Here is an 18,084-nt window from a genome sequence, read left to right on the forward strand (position 1 = left end):
GGTGGCTGCAGAAAGCCAAGCTGAGCCCCGCCAGTGCTGCCTGCTGTCCTGCAGCGACTGCGGGTGCTTCACACAGCTGTGTTGGGTGGACTGCGGTGCCAGGGAAACTGCACTGTGTTTTGTTGTGAACGTGCAGAGCTGCAGGAGACCAGACATTAGCCAGGAGTTCTCTTTGTTTAACTTACGGGCCCTGTTGTAATTTTACATGTGGGTAACTCCAGGCTGTGGAGCTCTGCTGAAAATGGATGGGTGAGAGGCGAGCTGTAACACCGAGCAGTGGTGCAAGGAGACCTGGCCTTGCCGCTCCAGCTGCCTGCGCTCCTCTCCTTCCTCCTGGCTGCTCTTGGCCATGCCTCGTGCATACGTGGTCTTGGGGGGAGAGCCACCGGGGAGGCACATCTAGTTGCCTGATTTTGCAAGGATGGTGTTTGGAAACCGCACCTCTGTGTCGGTTTATGTGTGGTTGGTGGTGTGAGCCAGATCCAGGTCAAAGTGCCTATGGATGAAATTCTGTCTGCAGACAGATTTGCACTCGGTCACTGGGTACGTGCCACCTGCGACAGAGAGCAAGCATGCAGTGAGGGATTTGCTGAGCATTTGAGCAATGAGAGGCACTGCGTGGGACAGACGTGCTGTGCGCTGCCCTTTGTGTGGGTCCTTGGGAGCTGCGGGTGTTCAGAAGCACAGGTTTGGGAGCTGTCAGTTGTGCACTGCTGGTTTGCTTCGTGCTTGTGGACTCCTTCTTGTTCCTGGAATAAACTCTGTTCTGGTGGCTCCGGGGAAGGGCTGCCCTGCTAACGGAGTGCGCTGTTAGTCACCCAGCGCCTGGCAACCGGAGCTGGGACATTTCCCACAAGGACGCGCTGCTCTCACAGCGCAGGGTTGAAAATAGCTCTGAGAGATGCCACCGGGTTTTTGTTTCTGGCAGAGGAAGCGGTGTGGCATTTCAGAGATGAGCTCTGAATGACCAAGAGCAAACACCGACAGGAGGGACCCACGTCTGTCTGTCCGGACGGGCCATGTGTCACGCTGACAGGGGGGTGACTCAGCCCTGCTTTCTCTTTTGGGCCACATCACCACATCTGTGCCCCCACACTGAGAAGCTGAGCAGCGCTTGGTACAGCTGCTGCCTTCCACACGTGCTTTGGGGAGCAGCAAGGTGCAGGGCAGGACAGCTGCTTGTTGCCCAGCACCGTCTGCAGTGCCCATCTTCTGCCCATGGTGCTCTGCACAGCGCAGGCTGGGGAGGCTGTGAAGTGCCGGGGTGAGCACCCATCCCCGTCTGAGCTTTCATATCCCTTTGTCTTTGCCTGACTGGCCGCAGGCATTTGCAGGGCGTTTTGCTCTGAGCACGGGGAGCAGGTTGTCCCTGTCCTGCACGGATGGCTCCCAGCAGCTGCATGGACAGGGCAAGGCCAGTGCTCTGCTGCCAGCTCAGGCTCCTGCTCTTGTTGAGCAGATGAATGTTATCTCCAAAGCCGTGGTGCTTATGTACACAGCAGACCTCAGGTGGCCATCAGGCACACCAGGTCACCTTCCCCCCGAGCTGAGCACAGGCTGAGTTGTGAACAGAAGTCATGTTTGTGACTCATGGTAGCCATTGCTTTGCAAAGTGACTTCATTTCCCTGAGTAATCGCTCACCCGCAGCAGCTCTCTGAGCGCTGCACCAGAGGCAGGTAGATGTGACAAGCAGCCTTGAGAAGGTGACGCTGCCGCTGGTCCCTGAGGGCGTGCTGCACGACTGCACTCATGTTCAGGAGTTTTCAGCAGAATTACAGATGGGGCATTAATCACATTTTTGGTAAAGTGCACCTAAGATTTTTTTTTTGTTGAATGTGCAGATATGCAATTTTCACACTGGAACAACAGTTGTGCTGTGCTTGCAGTAGCGTTTACAAGGTGCTAAATAAAATGAATTAACTGGAGATTCATTCAGTTGCATAAAGAAAAGAAATAGGACTTTAATCTGTAGTTGAGAGATACCTGGCGGGGCAGAGGTGGCGAGCTCAGGGTGGGCAGGTGGCAGCAGTGTTCCTCCCCATCTTGCTCAGAGCTGCTCTGCTGGCTTCAGCTTGGTAACCTCCCTGTCCCTGCGCTTGTCCCTTCGCGCCCCAGCACGCCCAGGGTGCTCTGAGCCGGGGGAGCCGGGCGTCCTTTGATGCTGGGGCTGCTGCTGTGTGAGAGTAAACACAGCGCTGGGGGGGCTGCAGGCACCGAGGCACGGCCGGGACGTCCTGGTGCCTGTGCTGAGCAGTGAGTGCTGCTCTGATGTCTGCGCTTGCAAAATCCCCGCTGGCCCATGACCAAGTGCCTGTGCCACCAGCGTGCCGGAGCGGTTTAAACTCCTCTGCTGCCGTGCCAAGGGCTCATGTGATGGCTCTTGTGCTGGGGTGAAGGAGGTGCGGAGGGCCCCCGGACTTCTCTGCAGGCAGGGTGCAGCTCAGGAGCCGTGCGCTGTGCTTGGAGCTGCTCCAGCTCTACACATCCGCCTGATCCCTGGAGCCACAGCTGCTGGGTGACAGGTGACAGGCACAACAACAGCTCTGAGACAAAAAATAGAAGAAAAAGGAAAAAGAAAGAAAGCACTGCAAGCAGAGCAGGAAGCCACAGCCGGGATACAGCATCTCTTGTTTTCTTGCAGGAGGCTGATGACCCTGAACACATGTGCCTCCATGAAGCTGGAAGTCCACTTTCAGCGTAAACAGGTGAGTGCAGGACTCTCAAGGGGAATGTGCACAAGCTGGCGGAGCAGCAAGCCTGTTTTTGTTGGTAACACTAGTGCGTGCTGGTGCTGCCCCTAGGTCAGTGCACAGAGCTACGCACGGTGCTCGCTCCCCTTGCCCCTGCTGCAAGGAAGGATGCAGCCTGGGAGCTGCTGACTGCCCTCGTCTGTAGCTGTGCTGCCCCTGCCCCACAGCTCCTGATGCTCCTGGTGGTGGTTGTTCATCAAGCAGGGTGACACCGGGCTGGGCTGGTGCCACTGTGGTGGTGGCAGCAGCCTTGGGGCTGTGTGGAGCTGGGGCTCCTGCAGTGCAACCCCCGGGGTCACAGAGCTTCTTGGCCCTTCCTTGCACCTCCTTCTCCATCACTTCTCTTCTGCCAGCTCTGTGGGCTGGGGGACGCCTTCTGTCATTTCTTTTTCTTGTTTAGTGAGGGGACCTTGCTGAGGAGGGGCTGTCCCCCACAGTGGGTGCAGCCAGCCCCTGTCCCTATCACCACCACACACATCCCAAACGGGCTCTGCGCAGCTGGGGCACCATGGCCCCGCGCCCAGGACCCCCACCTGCCCAGCAGAATGGCAGGAAGGCCACCACATGGGGACATTGTTCCCGTGTCCGGATCCCCTTCTCTGGAGCACAAAGAAGCAGAAGGGGAAGGGGCTGTGCTGGAGCCGGTTGCAGTGCAGCTGTTGCAGCAGCAGCGGGGTGGCGGGGCTCAGCGTGGAAGAGGCGCAGGAAAATGGACAGCTGCTGGGAGGGGCTGAGGGCTGCTGGGATGGATTGTGCCCACCCAGCTTCCACGGCCGGTGTCATGCAGTTATAAATAGTTACTGCCTGGGAGCTGTTCTGAGGTAGCACAAGAATATCACCTCTTCTGTACTGTGTAGCTTAGCTCTTGAGCTTGGGCACAACAATTCCTCGTGCTCTGTGAGCCCTGTTGCAAAAGGAGTGGAGTGGGCTCGTTGCACGTGTAATGGGGGGCACGCTGTGCCCTCAGTTCAGGTACTCGTCCCTGCAGAGCGGGGTGAAGGACACTCTGAGTGCCCCTGGTCTGACGGTCCCCTCTGCTCTGCCACCCACAGAATGAAGACTCTGAGGAGGAGGACCTGTGCGCCATCAGTAACCGGTGGGCTTTCCAGCGGGACAGCAAGAGGTGGTCCCGGGTGGGCTCCGCCGACGTCCTCTCCCAGGCCTCCGAGGTCCCCACCTCCAGCATGCGGCAGGCGTCCAGCCACGAGAGCGTCCTCACTGACCTCAGCACCAACCCGGAGGCTGTGTCCCTGCGCAGCAGTGCCAGCATGGGCAGCACACTCGGTGTTGCGGCCACGCCACCCGACCTGTCCCCCGGCCACCGCGCTGCCGTCACCCAGCCCACCTGCAGCCCCAGCAGCTGCTCCTTGGCCGAGCAGCCCTTGAACCACAGTGAAGGTTGTAAGGAGAAGCCAAAGAAGCGGAGGTCTCGCAGCTTCCTGAAGAGGATTGAATCGCTCCGAAGGAAGGACAAAGAGAAAGCCGGCCCAGATGAGAAGGATGTTCCAAGCAGCGGTGTCATGGCCAATCCAGGCTGGGACTGTGCAAAGAATAATGGGGACCTCACAGCCACCAAGGCCAGCTCCCCAAAAAGAGGAGTATCTGCCTCTTTCCATGGCAAAAAACACTTCTTCTCAGTGTCATACAGGACTAACCGCTTGTTGGGCTCAGGCAGAGGCAAGGTGAGCTCCGACCCGAAACGCAGCGTGCTCTACCCGGCGGCCTGTCAGCCAGCCACAGAGCCCAGTGGTGACTGGGCTGCAGGGCAGTGCCAGCACCGGCAGGCGTGCCGCGGGGACTGCCTGGTGTATGTTCCCAGGGACCACAAGCCGGGCACCTTCCCCAAATCCCTCTCCATTGAGAGCTTGTGCCCTGTGGGCAGCAGCTCCTTGACCAGCTGGAAGCCGGGGGCCAAGCCCGTGGGGCTGCTGGGGGGCTGTGGCAGCAGCAGCAGCGTGGAGGGCTCGTCCCCCCCGCAGGGCTTCGCCTGCCGCCGCCGTGGCTCCTGCAGCTCCCTGGGCAGCCGGGTGAGCGTGTACGACAACGTGCCCGAGTTTGGCAGCAGTGAGGATCTCTGCAAGGGAGATGAGGAGGTGACCTACGAGAACCTGGACGATATCCTGCAGCATATGTGGGGGCTGCAGCAGAAAGTGGAGCTCTGGTATAAAGCCATCTCCCCCGAGCTGGTGGGGGAAGAAGGGGGCGAGGAGGAGGAGGAGGAGGAGGAAGAGGAGACAGACTCGGGAGGGGAGCCCACCTTCCCCTCCAACCTGCACCTTGAGGAGCGCTCCATGTCTGATGTCGGCACCTCTGCCAGTGACTTTGACAGCACGGGCAACTCCCTCAACGAGGCCGAAGAGCTGGAGATGCGGGAGCGCCGCGATTCGGGCGTGGGAGCGTCCCTCACCCGGCCCTGCAGGTACCGGGGCTGCGGGATGCACGGTCCGGGCAGGGCTGCGGGATGCGGGCGCGGCTCGCGGCTGCCCCCTGGCGGCCACACTGCGCTACTGCTCCCGATGCGCGGCCCTGTCCCTAACGGAGCGGGTGGCATTGGCTGACAGCGGCTCTCGGGGCAGGCAGCGCTGCCCTTCTCTGTGCTGGCGCTCCCTCGTGCTTTCCCTGAGAAAACTCCAGGCACTGCTGGGTTGATGCTGGAGGGCAGCGTGCCCGTGGGCAGGGCAGAGAGGAGTGTATGGAGGTGGCTTTTCTCGTGAGTTGGGAACGTCCCTTGTGCCCTGCTGGACTTGGGGCGCAGCTCAGGAGCTGGGCAGGAGCCCTTCTGGAGCAGCACAGACAGAAAGGGGCTGACGGGCTCCCAGCAGAGCACTGTCTTGTTGGAGCATATTTTATCCTTGAGCAAACAGGTGTTCCTGCTGGTGAGTTTCCTGGAGCCCCCCGCCCTCTGCCCAGCCTTCCCTGCAGCTCTGCCAGGGTGCAGGTGGGAGGATGCTGCTGGGGCAAGGGTGTTGGGGTGGGAGTGGTCCTTTCAGGAAAGATAAAATGCCTCTCTGTGTCTCAGTGCTCTGGCACTGTTGCAGCTTATTCTGTGAGGGGTAGGAAGCAGCCCTTGTGGCACTAGGGCTGGTGCTAGGCTATCTTGGCTCAGCCTGGTTGCTGCTGTGCCTGCACCAACCTCAGGTGCCAGAGGGAAGGCTCTGAGCACCCACCTTTCCCCACAGAAAGCTGCGTTGGCACAGCTTCCAGAACTCCCACCGGCCCAGCCTGAACTCAGCCTCGCTGGAGATCAACCGCCAGTCCTCTGCCCAGCTCAACCTGCTGCAGAAATGCTCCCTGCTGCGGCTCACAGCCATCATGGAGAAGTACTCTGTGCCCCACAAGCAAGCCTGGACGTGGTGAGCTGGTGGGGAGGGAGCCGGGATGGAGTCCTGGGCACGGTGCTGCTGAGGCAGCTGTTTGGTTGCCCTGACGACCTATCCATCCCACCCTGCAGGACCGTGCCCAAGTTCATGAAGCGGAGCAAAGTCCCCGACTACAGGGACAAGGCAGTCTTTGGGGTGCCACCCATCATCAACGTGCAGAGGACGGGGCAGCCGCTGCCGCAGAGCATCCAGCAGGCGATGCGCTACATCCGCAGCCAGTGCTTGGACCAGGTGATGCTGCGGCCGTGGGCGCTGGGGGGCTCTGAGCCTGGGCAGCTGCTGTCTGCAGTGCTGTGGTTGGGAAAAAAGCGAACTGCAAGCAGTTCATTCACCTCTTGCAGCACTTGGATGTAGGGAAGGGGGTGAGCAAGGTTCTCTGTGGGATATTCATGTCTGTGGGGCCATCACAGCCATCCTGTACCTGTGCTGCGCGGTGGCGAGGTGCTGGGTTGGGGCTCACCTGGCATCCCGGCATGGCCCCGCTCCTTCCCGGCAGGTTGGCATTTTCCGTAAATCAGGGGTGAAGTCTCGGATCCAGGCTCTCCGGCACATGAACGAAACCAGCCCTGACAACGTTAACTACAAGGGGCAGTCGGCGTATGACGTGGCTGACCTGCTGAAGCAATATTTCCGCGACCTGCCGGAGCCCATCTTCACCAGCAAGCTCACCGACACCTTCCTGCAGATCTATCAGTGTAAGGCACGGGGCGAGGAGCGGGGTGTCCCGGGGGGGGACAGCTCTCTGCTCCCAGGGCTGGGGAGGGTGGCGGTCCGTTAACGTGAGGACAGAGCACTGACTGCAGACGCTGCCCTCAGTTGTGCCAAAGGAGCAGCAGCTGCAGGCGGTGCAGGCTGCCGTCATCCTGATGCCGGATGAGAACCGTGAGGTGCTGCAGACCCTGCTCTACTTCCTGAGCGACATTGCCTCTGCCGAGGAGAACCAGATGACTGCCGGAAACCTGGCCGTGTGCCTGGCCCCCTCGCTCTTCCACCTCAACGTGTCCAAGAAGGAGAGCACCTCGCCGAGGTAAGGGCTCTGCTCCTGCTGATCTGCTTTGCATCACAGGGCTGGGGGCGGTGTGAGTTGGGGCCAAGCTTTGGTGCCCGCTCTCAGCTCGTGACATCCCACAGGGTGATGCACAGGAGGGGCACTATGGGGAAACCTGACCAGAAGGACCTGAATGAGAACATGGCTGCAACACAGGGGCTCTCCCACATGATCACCGACTGCAAGAAGCTCTTCCAGGTGGGTGGCTGTGGTGCACTCAGCTTGGTGCTGCCTCCTGGGGTCTGTGGGGTCAGCCCAGGGTGAGCGAGGGCACCCACTGGGCCAGCCTGGGGCATCACGGGGCCAGCAGAGCCCAGGATCACTCCCAACCTGACAAGCTGTGCACTCTTGCTTTGTAGGTCTCCCACGACATCTTACTCCAGTTGAGCAGCTCTTACATGGCAGCAGATGCTTACCCCCATCCCCTGACTGAATTTGTGTGTCAAGGGGAAAGCAAGGATTTACACTCCTACTTTGAGCAGAGTGTCCGGAACCTGCTCAAAGAGTCATCGGAGAAATTCAAGGGATGGCTGAGCACCCCAGGGCCCCTCAACACAGAGCTCTCCTGCAAAAAGGTGATTGCTACTGCAGATGGGAATCTTTGAGGTTATAAGGGGAACTGGGGGCAGAGTGACTGCTGTGAGCTACAGGTCCTGTGAGCACCTGATGAGCCCTTGCTGCCTATTCCCTTCTGCAGGGAGGGAATCAGTGGTCCCTGCCCTGGCTGGAGGGGAGCAGCTCTGAGGTGGAAGGTGCTCTGTGCTCAGAGCCCACTACATCACCATTAACCCCTCTCCACCACCCTGAGCAGCTCTTTCATCCCATCCCATCCCCTCCCATCCCATCATCGGAGGTGATGGTGCTGCTCCATGGCAGTGGGACCCATCAATGAAACTGCCTGGGGACTGGTGTAAGGGCTCCCAGGACAGCTTGCTTGACCCTTCCCCCCACCCCAGCAGGTTGGGGACGGGCACCCCCTGCGCTTGTGGAAGGTCTCTACAGAGGTCGAAGCCCCTCCATCCACCGTGCTGCAGCGGGTGCTGCGGGAACGTCACCTCTGGGATGAGGACCTGCTTCAGAGCAAAGTGGTGGAGGCTCTGGACAAGGACGTGGAGGTGTATCACTACGTGACGGACAGCATGGCACCCCACCCGCGCAGGGACTGCGTGGTGCTCAGGTGAGGGCAGGTGGGACCTGAGCTGGTGGGATTTCCTTGGTCTTGGTGTGGCTGGCTATGTGGGCTCTCCCAGCCTTGTGCGGTGCCTTCCCCGTGTGGGTCGGTGCAGCACGGGGCTGAGCACTGCTCCGTGTGCAGGTGCTGGCGCACAGACCTGCCCCGAGGAGCCTGCCTGCTCATCTCCATCTCGGTGGAGCACGACAAGCTGCAGGTGGAGGGAGGTGTTAAAGCCGTGGTGCTGACCTCGCAGTATCTCATCGAGCCCAGCGGCATGGGACGCTCCAAAGTGACGCACATCTGCAGGGCTGACCTCAGGTAAGGGGAGCCCTTGGGATCACTGTGGTTCCCCTGCATCTGGGGTGGGGGTGGAGGCGTGGGAGCTGCTCCTGCGTTTTGCTGTGTCTGTAGTGACGAGGGAGCAGGACCCACTCCTTCAGCTGCCATATAGTCCTTGTTCACCATAGTCCATCACAGCTAGCAAGAAACAGGGTGCTGCTTGTGGCCTGCCCTGCTGCTTGTGGCCTGCCCTGCTGCTTACCCATTGCCCTGCCTTGCTCCCTTCCCCAGGGGCCGATCACCAGAGTGGTACAACAAAGTCTTTGGGCACCTCTGTGCCATGGAGCTCGTGAGGATCCGAGATTCTTTCCCAGCACTGAGTCCAAATGGCCCTGAGACGAAGATCTGAGGAGCAGGGAAGACGCTGCATCCCGCTGGACCGCAGACTTGCTGCCAGTGGGGCTGAGACACTCAGAGGGGAGTGAGAAGCCAGCACGCCACTAGGACAGGCACATATTTATATGCTTCCTTCTAACCTGGCCCTGGCACCCCCTGGAGAGCCACGGGCTGCCCCAGCTGCACATGGCCTTTCTCTGCTCCCACTGCAGTGCCATTTGCCACCAGCCTTAGAAGGGCAGTGGCAGCCAGCCCCTCCATGCCTGCTGCTGCTCAGCTGCCCTGTTCCATGCGTGCTGCAGGGCTGGCTGCCTGCAGTGGTGGAGCTGTGCCCCAAGGGGCTCTGCAGGAGAGATGGACAAGCAGCACCTTACTTGCCCCTGGGAAGGAGAGGGGGCTTTGGGGTGATGCCTAGTGGTCCAGGGTGAGCTGGACCAGGAGCTGCCCCAGGTGAGGGTGGGCGGAGCGAAGCATGAGGCAGCAGAGGTGCAGGAGCTGAGGGGGCAGCGTGGTGTGTCAGGAGATGAGGACTGGGTGGCAAGGGGAGGAGTGTGCATGTACGGTGTCACCCAGTGTAGGGACAGGCAGGGCGTTGGGCTGGGAACCTGTTTGCTGAAGGATGTGCTTACTGGAGGAGGGGACTACACACAGATTTCTATAGATCCATTTACCGACAGCCATTGTCAAGTGGCAGAAAGAATCTATTGCTATTACCTTTGGTGCTAAATTTCACAGGAGACAATGGAAAAAGCTGTCTGATCCAATGCCTTGGTCTTAGTCAACTGAAAGACTGTGTTTCAGGGGGGGCTGGATGGACGCGCTTCCAAGCCAGGTGCCATCCTTCCAAACCAGTGTCAGGCATTGGGAGGGGGGGCAGGACAAGGCTGGAAACCCAGAGCAGCTGCAGAGAAGCTAAGGAAGGGGGCAGTGATATAGGGGGGGCTGGGGCAATGGTGCAAGGAGGGTGGAAGCGGGGAAGAGGGATGTGCCCAGTGCTGGAGGGACTCGGTGCACCCCTACCAGAGATGGGTGAGGGGCACAGCATCCCCACCACTGTGGGCTGTGACATGTGCTGAGGCAGATAGCTTTGGCCAAGGCAGTGTGAGTGCACCGCAGGGCTGTGCTCGGTTGGGCTGACCACACAGCATCTGCTTCCACTAAAGCAAGCAAATGGTGACAACCCAACTGCTAGGGCCAGGCTTAGTACACCTCCTGTGCACTGCAGTAAAGAGGCATGGTGGAGGGGAGACTTGCCCTGGATTCACGCCTCTCTGGGCAACTGCAGGCAGCAGAGCTCATGGCCCACTGGTGTGCAGAGCTGCCCCTGCACGGAGCTCGGCTCCCCCTTCCCAGCCCTTCCCTCTGTCTGCAGCACCCAGAACTGACCTGGTTTCTCCTTTAGGCAGGGACCCAAGTTACTTGACGTCGTTCCAACTGGAAGGCAACACGACCCACGGGCGGGAGCAATTCCCAGTGCCAGTTTTGCCGTAACAAATCATGTCTGTCTCTTTTGGTTAAAAAAGAAAAAAAAAAAACGACCCAGCCTATATTCTGTTTTTATATATATATATTTTATATATATATAAAAAATATAACTTCTTGAGGGAGTGATTTTTCTCCTAATATTTTTTTAAACATTTCTTTTTTTTTCTATATAAATACTTGTACAGTTGGAATATTAATATATAACTGCGGTGGTAGAGCTCAGCGCCAGGTGATGTTCACTCAGAAGATGTGTATTTTGTATTTAAGGGGCTATTTCTTGTTTTGTATCATAGGCAATGCAACAGATTGTTTGACTTGGATCGGGGCTGCTCTTCCTATCCGTGTGATTAATAAAGTACTAACGATAGCTGCTGGCTGATGGAGGAATCCTGGTGATGAGTGGGTGCTGCAGGCTGATGCCTCCGTGCAGAGCTGAGCAGGGCGGTGATGCGGTGCGGGGGGAGCCGTGATCGGAGCCATCTGGGTCACATCTCTGGGTCACAGAATGCGGCCCAACCTGAGCGCAGCCTTGAACCTGCCTCAGGGGCTGAGCTGTGCAGGGAGTGCCCGGTGTGCTGGGGCCTCACGCTGCCAGGCAGGGTCAGAGGCTGCCTCTGCCTGCCTACAGCACCACCAGCATGAAGCTCTGCCGGGAGCTCAGCTCTGGGCGCCGGGCATGCAGGCGGCCCTTCACCTTCTCCTGGAAGGGAGCCGTGGTGATGGTGTAGAGGATGGGGTTGAGTGCGCTGTTGATGGGCAGGATGAAGATGACCACCCAGGATGTGATGGTGCCTGCTCCAACCAGGAAATGCCATCAGGCAGCCAGCCTCCCCCACGGGGGAGCGCCCCACGCAGTAAAGTGGGGCAATACCATCTGCAGGGGCACAGCCATGGAGGGGTCATGACTGCTGCCTTCTGCCAGGGCCCACCCGAGCACGAGTGACACTCCCCCCTTCCCCTCACAGCCCACGTGTGGGTGGGGGGACACCCAGTCTTGGCAGAACCCACCCCATGAGGCCCATAGCCAGGGATGGGGGTGGGCAGCAGCAGGCTTGCTCCAAGACCTCACCTGGGATTTCCACCTGCAGCAGGGAGAGCAGCTTGAGCAGGAAGATAGGGATCCAGCAGAGTGCATCAGTGAAGACGATGAAGAAGAAGCGCTTGGCAATGGCCACGTCTCGGGGGCAGACGCTGCTCTGTGCTGTTCTGCAGGCGGTGATGCGGATAGAGTAGAACATGCCGGTGTAGGCAAAGACAATGGTGATGAAAGCCGCGAGGTTCAAGCCTGGAGAGAGGGAGAAACTTTGCTCTGAGTGTGTCTGATGGATCAGAGGCAGCACTGGGCTTTGCCCACTCCCAGCAGTGAGGGTTGGGGGGCAGAGACATCACCACAGCCTCAGCTTGCCCTGGCCCCACGCTCCACTCCCACCATCCCCAGCCCTGCGCAGGGGCTCACCCAAGTAGATGGTGGTGGAGAAGCCCCGGGCACTGGGCCGCTCGCCCAGCTCGGACTGCAGCGGGAAGCACACCCCATTCCTCCCATAGTAGTTGCCAAAGGACTCCTTGCAGCACAGCGGCACGACGCTGAGCGAGAGGCCCAGCAGCCAGATGGCGGCCAGCACCGAGGCCGTCTGCTTCCTGCCAGCTCTGCGGTGGCTGAAGGGGAACACGATGGAGAAGTATTTCTCCAGGGTCATGTAGGTGAGCAGCAGCACGGACACCTCGGAGGACAGCGTGGCCAGGCTGCCCACCAGCTGGCACGGCATGCTGGCCATCCAGCCCTGCGCGTGCCTGTTGTATTCCCCCGAGTACTTCAGGTCAAAGGCGCCGATGACGAAGAGGTAGATGCCCATCAGGCCATCCGCACCTGGGGGGAGGCAAGGCACTGTGAGAAAGAGGCACCGCGCTCAGCATCACCCATTGCATCGGTGCCCCCCGCGCCCCGCAGCCTCTCCCAGCTCACAGCACAGGGACTTGATGGCCATGGTGTGCGCGCTGCTCTCCGCCACCACGCAGGACCGCATGCAGATGACACAGAGGTTGCCCAGGCAGGTGACGCAGGCGATGACCCAGACAAAGACGCGCAGGATGATGCTGGCCAGGAGGTGCTCGAAGGAGGAGATGCCGTCGGTGTTGGGTTTGCAGCTGCGCACGTGGGGTGCGGAGCTGCAGTACTGGAACTTCTTGAAGTAGCTGCAGGGGGAGGGTGCTGGCTGCTGCCATGGCCAGTGCACAGCCCTGCTGCTCCCAGCCCAGCCCTGCCCTGCCCGTCCTGCTGCGATGCTTTTCCCCATCCAGGTGGAGAAGAGCCAGTCAGACCCTCACAGCAGCCAAAAGCCTCAGAGCCTGCACTGGAGCACAGGACAGGAGCACCCAGGAGCCCTCTGCTACAGCTGGGACAGGAGAGGGAGTTACAGAGGATGAGAGGGTTTGTGGTTTGCGCAGTCATTACAATTTTCTTTGGACACTAACGAAGCCACAGCCTGAATCCTTCACAAAGCAGCCTGGAGGCACCCCAGTGCTTTCCTGGGTCAAGTGCCACACTCTTACATCTGAGCCTGTTCTGCACCCCCCGCTTATAAACATGGGAGTGCTTTCCTTCAGCCCGTGATTCTCACAAACATTTCAAAATCAATCCCTTATTCGAGTCTCTCAACTTCCATTAGCAGGGATTCAAATGTTTCCCCTGCATGTTATTTCAGGTTAATCTTTTCAAGCCTTATAAAAGCTATTCCGTATAAGCTTAGCAAAACTCTACATTAGAAAATGACTACAAAACTGCCAAGCAAGGCTCATTTCTGCTTAATTATAGATAAAAGGAGAGAAAATGATTGCTTATTAGCAAGTCAGGTAGAAAATGTACCATATTTGCAGTCCAAACAGACCAATTACAGAAAGGAAGATGTACAGTTGTCTTTCATTACAGGTACTCTAAAATGTGCATCTGCAGAAAATTAATGATTTTTTTCCTCTTTGCAAAGCCCTCACAGCTGGCTCCTCGGCTGCATTTCCACCATGCCCGTCCTGCCTGCACACCTCTGCTGTTCTCGGGCCATTCGCTCGGGCCCAAGCAAAGGACCTCGGATGGGATTGCTTACCCCTGGCTTCCAGTGCCCGCCTCAGTGCCTGTGTACGCCTCACCCAGCAGTGCCCTCCCTTCACACCCCATCTGTGACCAGGGCTGCACGTCACCCCTGCACCATGTGCAATCTGTGGGGAGCCCGCAGCTCTGGTGCCACCCCCTTTGCTCCAGGGGGGGCTTTGTGGCGTGGGGTGCCCCTTCCCTGCACACTCACATGTGGGAGAGGTTGGCCAGCCCGCGGAAGGTCACGTTGTGGATGTTGGGGATCTCCAGCCCCTCCAGGCTCCTGTGGGATGAATGCGGGCAGGGCTGGGCGCTGCCACTGGGTGCGGGGCCGCTGCGGCACTGCGGGGTCAGGGCATGGCAGGACTCACAGGGACAGCAGCTGGGGCAGGCTCTCAAAGTGTCTGGGGCAGATCTCTTTCAGGGGGTTGTAGGAGATGTTCCTGGAAAGAAACAAGGAGCTGCTGTTCCTCCCCCTGGAAGTGCTCGCAGGAGCTGAAAGCGAGGGCAAGGGGCGGTGTTCCTGGCTGCTCCTCTGAGCTCCCCAGCCCAGGGCAGCACACAGCCCCAATGCAGGGGAGCAGCGTTGCCATACTCACAGCTGCTGCAGCGCGACCAGGCCGTGGAACAGCGATGGCCGGAGCTCGTCCAGCCCATTGAGGGACAGGTCACTGCGTGGAGCAGAGCGGTGCTTAGGGAGGCGGTGGGGCACCCACAGGAGCGAGGCCCCCCCGCCCAGCCGAGGGCTCGGAGGGACAGAGGCCGCGCACTCACAGCTCCACCAGCCTGCTCAGCCCAGAGAACGTCCCGCTCTGGATCCACCGGAGCCTGTTCCTGCGCAGGATCCTGAGCCAAGAGGAAGGGAGAGCACGGATGCAGCAGTGCCCACGAGCGCTCCATGAGCATCCCCTGGCCCCAGGGTGGCTGCAAGCACTTGAGGTGCTGCGGGGGCACCCAGCCCTGCCGAGCCCCTCCCAGGGGGATGGCTGAAGACACAGCCAGAGGGTAAAGAAGGCTTTCATGAGCCCGTGTGCTGTGGGCAGCTCTCACTGGGGAAATAAAGCGGAGGTGTGTATGCGTGGGATTAAATACCCATCCAAGCTTCTCTATGGAGGGCTGCGCAACAGTCAGCTCTCTTTGTCTGAAGAGGAACAGAAGAGCTTCCCAGAGTGCTCAGCCTCAGAGTTACAGATCATAGAATCATAGAATGGCTTGGGTTGGAAGGGACCCCTAGAGTCACCAAGTTCCAAGCCCTCTGCCACAGGCAGGGCCACCAACCTCCAGATCTGGTACTGGACCAGTTTGCCCAGGGCACCATCCAACCCAGCCTTGAACACCTCCAGGGATGGGGCATCCACAGCCTCTCTGGGCAGCCTGTTCCAGCACCTCACCACTCTCTCTGTGAAGACCTCCCTGCCATCCAATCTAAAAATTCCCTCCTTGAGATAAAACCATTCCCCCTTGACCTATCACTATCACCTCCCACATGGACGTGGGAGTGGCAGTCAGGGAGCACCAAGGTGTGCCCCCAGGGACAGAACAAAACACACAGGGGACTTCCATCGAACCCACATCTCCTGCCCGTGAGACAGCTGCTTGTCCTCTCTTCTGACAATGGTGGGAACAGGACCAGAAAGTGGGCAGCATGAAGGGGTCCAAAGGGAGCGGAGAGCATTGTGCAAAGCTCTGCCCAGGAGGAGGCGGTGGGCTGGGGCCGGGGTGAATTCTTTGCCTTCATCGGCGCCAGAGTGGCACCTGCATGAGAGCCTGGAGCGCTGCTCAGCCCTGAGCAGGAGGGGTCTAAACAGAGCTCGTCGCTGTCTGACGTACGGAGCCAGCGTGTGAGCTTTATGTGCTCCTCGAGGATATTTTTAGGGGCTCTGGATGCCAGTGGGAGGCTCGGGGCTGGCTGCGGGCCCTGCTGCTCATGCACCACAAGCAACTTTTTCCATGCGGTGCCCTGTCTCTGACCCCACGGATCCTGGCAGCTCCCGCCTGCAGCTCCCTGCCCTGCTGGGTACCCAGCTCTGCAAAAGGCTGTGGGGAGCACTGCTGGCCAAGTTCACAAAGCTGGCAGCAGTACTGATGCCGTTTACAAAAACAGAGTGGAACCATTCACCTGGGACACAGCCCAGAGCAGAGGGGGTGTCCCAGCCGAGCACTGCGTGTCCCCCAGCTCCATGCACTCACAGTGGGAAGGGGTATCCCTGAAGTACTCACAGCACAGTGAGCTCACGGCACTGCTGGAAGACGGCCCCACGCACCGCCCGGATCCTGTTTCCTTCCAGCTCCCTGCAGAGAAGGCAATCACACTGCTGCTTCCCCAGCCCATCCCAGTGCCCCCAGGAGCAGTACCCAGACCCGGGCTGTCCCCAGCCAGGTACTCACAGCCAGCTCAGCTTTGGTGTCTCAGCACAGAAGGAACCATCGGGTATCTTCACCAGGGAGTTGTTCAGCATGTACCTGGGGGGAGGCAGCGGGGGCAGGTGGGGGTTGTGGTGTAGCCTACTCACACAGGATGCAGCCTCTGCTAACACTGGACCACACAGCACCCCATGAAGGCTTTCTGCTGGTACCTGGCCCCACTGCAGGGCTGCTCACAGTGGTACCAGACGAGCTCAGGGCTGACAGCACCTCCCTGACTGATGGGTCCTCGCAGCCCAGTTCCCATGTCAAAGCATGAAGCAGTTCAGGCAAACACTCGATGCGTGCAGCCTAACTGCAATGCAGAGCTTTGCTCACCTACCTTGGGATGTAAGGGTAAGGGTCACAGCCAGGGAGTGAATGGGTGCATCCCGTGGAGAAAGGTGCACGAGGCCAGCAGTGAGCAACCCCAGGGTGACGGGCAGTAAATGCAGATTTATGGCCTGGAATCTCTCTGGCATTTTTCTCAGTCCCTTTGCACATGCCTGCGTGCAGTGTTTCTTAGTGCACTTTTTGTGACCGCAGTTTATTAGTTTGTTTGATTTGTTAAAAAAAGGCAGAAGGATAAACACGCTGCGTCACTGAGCTGCTCCACTGCCCGCAATGTGGGAACACGCAGCCTTGGGAACAGAGCTGGGACGGGTCCGGGACACCGGGTGCCACTTGGGCTTTGCAGGGCACTGGGGGCACAGCACCTCCCACCCAGGGCCCCTGCACCAGCCCCTTCCCCGGCCATCCCCACCTCCGCGGTGCTCACTGTCCCTGCCAGCCTGCACCAGACCCCCAGGAACCCCAGTGGCTCCCAGCCCTGGCCACAGCCACCCCAGCACCACACACCCACACCCCATTTTGAGTCTTTTGCAACCACCTCCAGCCCTTACATCTCCAGTAGAGATTGTGCAAACCCACACCAGCAGCCATAGCTGAGGCTCTTCCCTTGCAGCTGTGTTCAGGGATTACAGCTTCAAGCAATCAGCTATATGTGAGCATACATACATGTACGTGTGCTCATGCACGTGGCTTTTTCCACTCTGACAGCCAAAACTTCTCCCCTAGCACTGACTCCAGGCTGCTGCCAGAGTTCCTGATCTGCACAATGGACTGTGGAGGTGGAGAAGGCGTTGCAATCATGTTTAAGTGACTGCAAGATTACTTTTATGGCAGCCACAACACGAGGGTTATCCCATTCTTCCTTCTTGGAAATGGGCCTTACGAGCAATGCTTGGCTCGAGCCTGCCTGCTGTACAAACACGTAGCACGAGAGACAATGGCTGCGCAAGGCCGGGGTCCCGCTGCCAGCACCACACTGCCCCCAGCAGCTGCTGGTAGTGCAGCAGGTGGGCACTCCTGGGGGAGCCATGGAGGGCCATGGTATCCTCGGCTGAGCCCTGAAAGCCCAGAGCCATGGCATGGCCAAGGGGAGCAGGAGGTACCAAGGTGACCCACAGGGACCCCCAGGACTCACAGGAAGTACAGCGACCTCAGCCCCAAGAACGTGGCAGGGGCGATCCGAGCGATCCTGTTGTTGTCCAACATCCTGGGGGGTGGGGGGAAGGAAGAGTGAAAGTGGGGAGAGGATGGCAGCGCACAGAGAGCTGTGCTGGGAGCCTGTCCCATGGCACCATCCCCAGGCTGGGGGCTGCCCCAGCTCCCATCCCCTCCCCTTCGCTCCTGGCCCAGCTGAAGCGTTAGATCCAGCTGCAGAGCCTGGATTCCCTCACAGTCAGGCTCTGCTGGACTTTTCCTCTCTTCTGCTGTGAAACAATGATAAATTAAACACCATTCAGGGAATTCAGGGCTGTGCATGACTCCTGTGAAGTCCTCTGGTTTGTGTGCTCCACAGACCACCCTGCACGAGCTGCTCATTGTTCCTCTTCCCTCTTTGATTTAAGGGACGGCTGAGCCAGACCCATGGCGCATCAGGAGGGAAGCTGGGAGCAGCCCTGTGTGCTGGGAGGGACCCTGCAGAGCAGCCTCTGCACCCTGGCTCTGACCAAATGCAGCCTTAGAGAACAAACAGGAGGGAATGGTAGGGGCTGTCCTTCTTGTTTAGGCACGTTTT

The 18,084-nt window shown here is 59.1% G+C and overlaps 2 protein-coding genes across 15 annotated transcripts in view; one reads left to right on the forward strand and one right to left on the reverse strand.

The window, feature by feature from the left end:
• Nucleotides 1-10,880, forward strand: part of STARD8 (StAR related lipid transfer domain containing 8) — a 43,078-nt gene extending 32,198 nt beyond the window's left edge. For 7 of the 9 annotated variants that reach the window (XM_021405930.1, XM_021405929.1, XM_021405935.1 and 4 more), the window contains 11 exons: nt 2,643-2,706; nt 3,804-5,170; nt 5,931-6,104; nt 6,203-6,362; nt 6,628-6,826; nt 6,948-7,158; nt 7,263-7,377; nt 7,539-7,754; nt 8,136-8,356; nt 8,495-8,671; nt 8,924-10,880. In XM_021405930.1, coding sequence (XP_021261605.1) covers nt 2,643-2,706; nt 3,804-5,170; nt 5,931-6,104; nt 6,203-6,362; nt 6,628-6,826; nt 6,948-7,158; nt 7,263-7,377; nt 7,539-7,754; nt 8,136-8,356; nt 8,495-8,671; nt 8,924-9,041 — 3,022 coding nt within the window. In that variant the 3' untranslated portion in view covers nt 9,042-10,880. Of the gene's footprint in view, nt 1-34; nt 2,524-2,642; nt 2,707-3,803; nt 5,171-5,930; nt 6,105-6,202; nt 6,363-6,627; nt 6,827-6,947; nt 7,159-7,262; nt 7,378-7,538; nt 7,755-8,135; nt 8,357-8,494; nt 8,672-8,923 lie in introns of those variants that run through there. The other 2 variants (XM_021405934.1, XM_021405928.1) reach the window with 2 other exon arrangements.
• Nucleotides 10,578-18,084, reverse strand: part of LOC110403106 (relaxin receptor 1-like) — a 13,209-nt gene continuing 5,702 nt past the window's right edge. For 3 of the 6 annotated variants that reach the window (XM_021405939.1, XM_021405937.1, XM_021405942.1), the window contains 11 exons: nt 17,488-17,559; nt 15,987-16,061; nt 15,819-15,890; nt 14,373-14,444; nt 14,198-14,269; nt 13,970-14,041; nt 13,810-13,881; nt 12,477-12,706; nt 11,970-12,398; nt 11,583-11,798; nt 10,578-11,387 (listed from right to left, as the gene is read on the reverse strand). In XM_021405939.1, the coding sequence (XP_021261614.1) occupies nt 10,999-11,387; nt 11,583-11,798; nt 11,970-12,398; nt 12,477-12,706; nt 13,810-13,881; nt 13,970-14,041; nt 14,198-14,269; nt 14,373-14,444; nt 15,819-15,890; nt 15,987-16,061; nt 17,488-17,559 (1,771 nt within the window). In that variant the 3' untranslated portion in view covers nt 10,578-10,998. The remainder of the gene's footprint in view (nt 11,388-11,582; nt 11,799-11,969; nt 12,399-12,476; nt 12,707-13,809; nt 13,882-13,969; nt 14,042-14,197; nt 14,270-14,372; nt 14,445-15,818; nt 15,891-15,986; nt 16,062-17,487; nt 17,560-18,084) is intronic. The other 3 variants (XM_021405938.1, XM_021405940.1, XM_021405941.1) reach the window with 3 other exon arrangements.

Source organism: Numida meleagris, chromosome 8 (genome assembly GCF_002078875.1).
Source record: "Numida meleagris isolate 19003 breed g44 Domestic line chromosome 8, NumMel1.0, whole genome shotgun sequence".
NCBI classification, from domain to species: Eukaryota; Metazoa; Chordata; class Aves; order Galliformes; family Numididae; genus Numida; species Numida meleagris.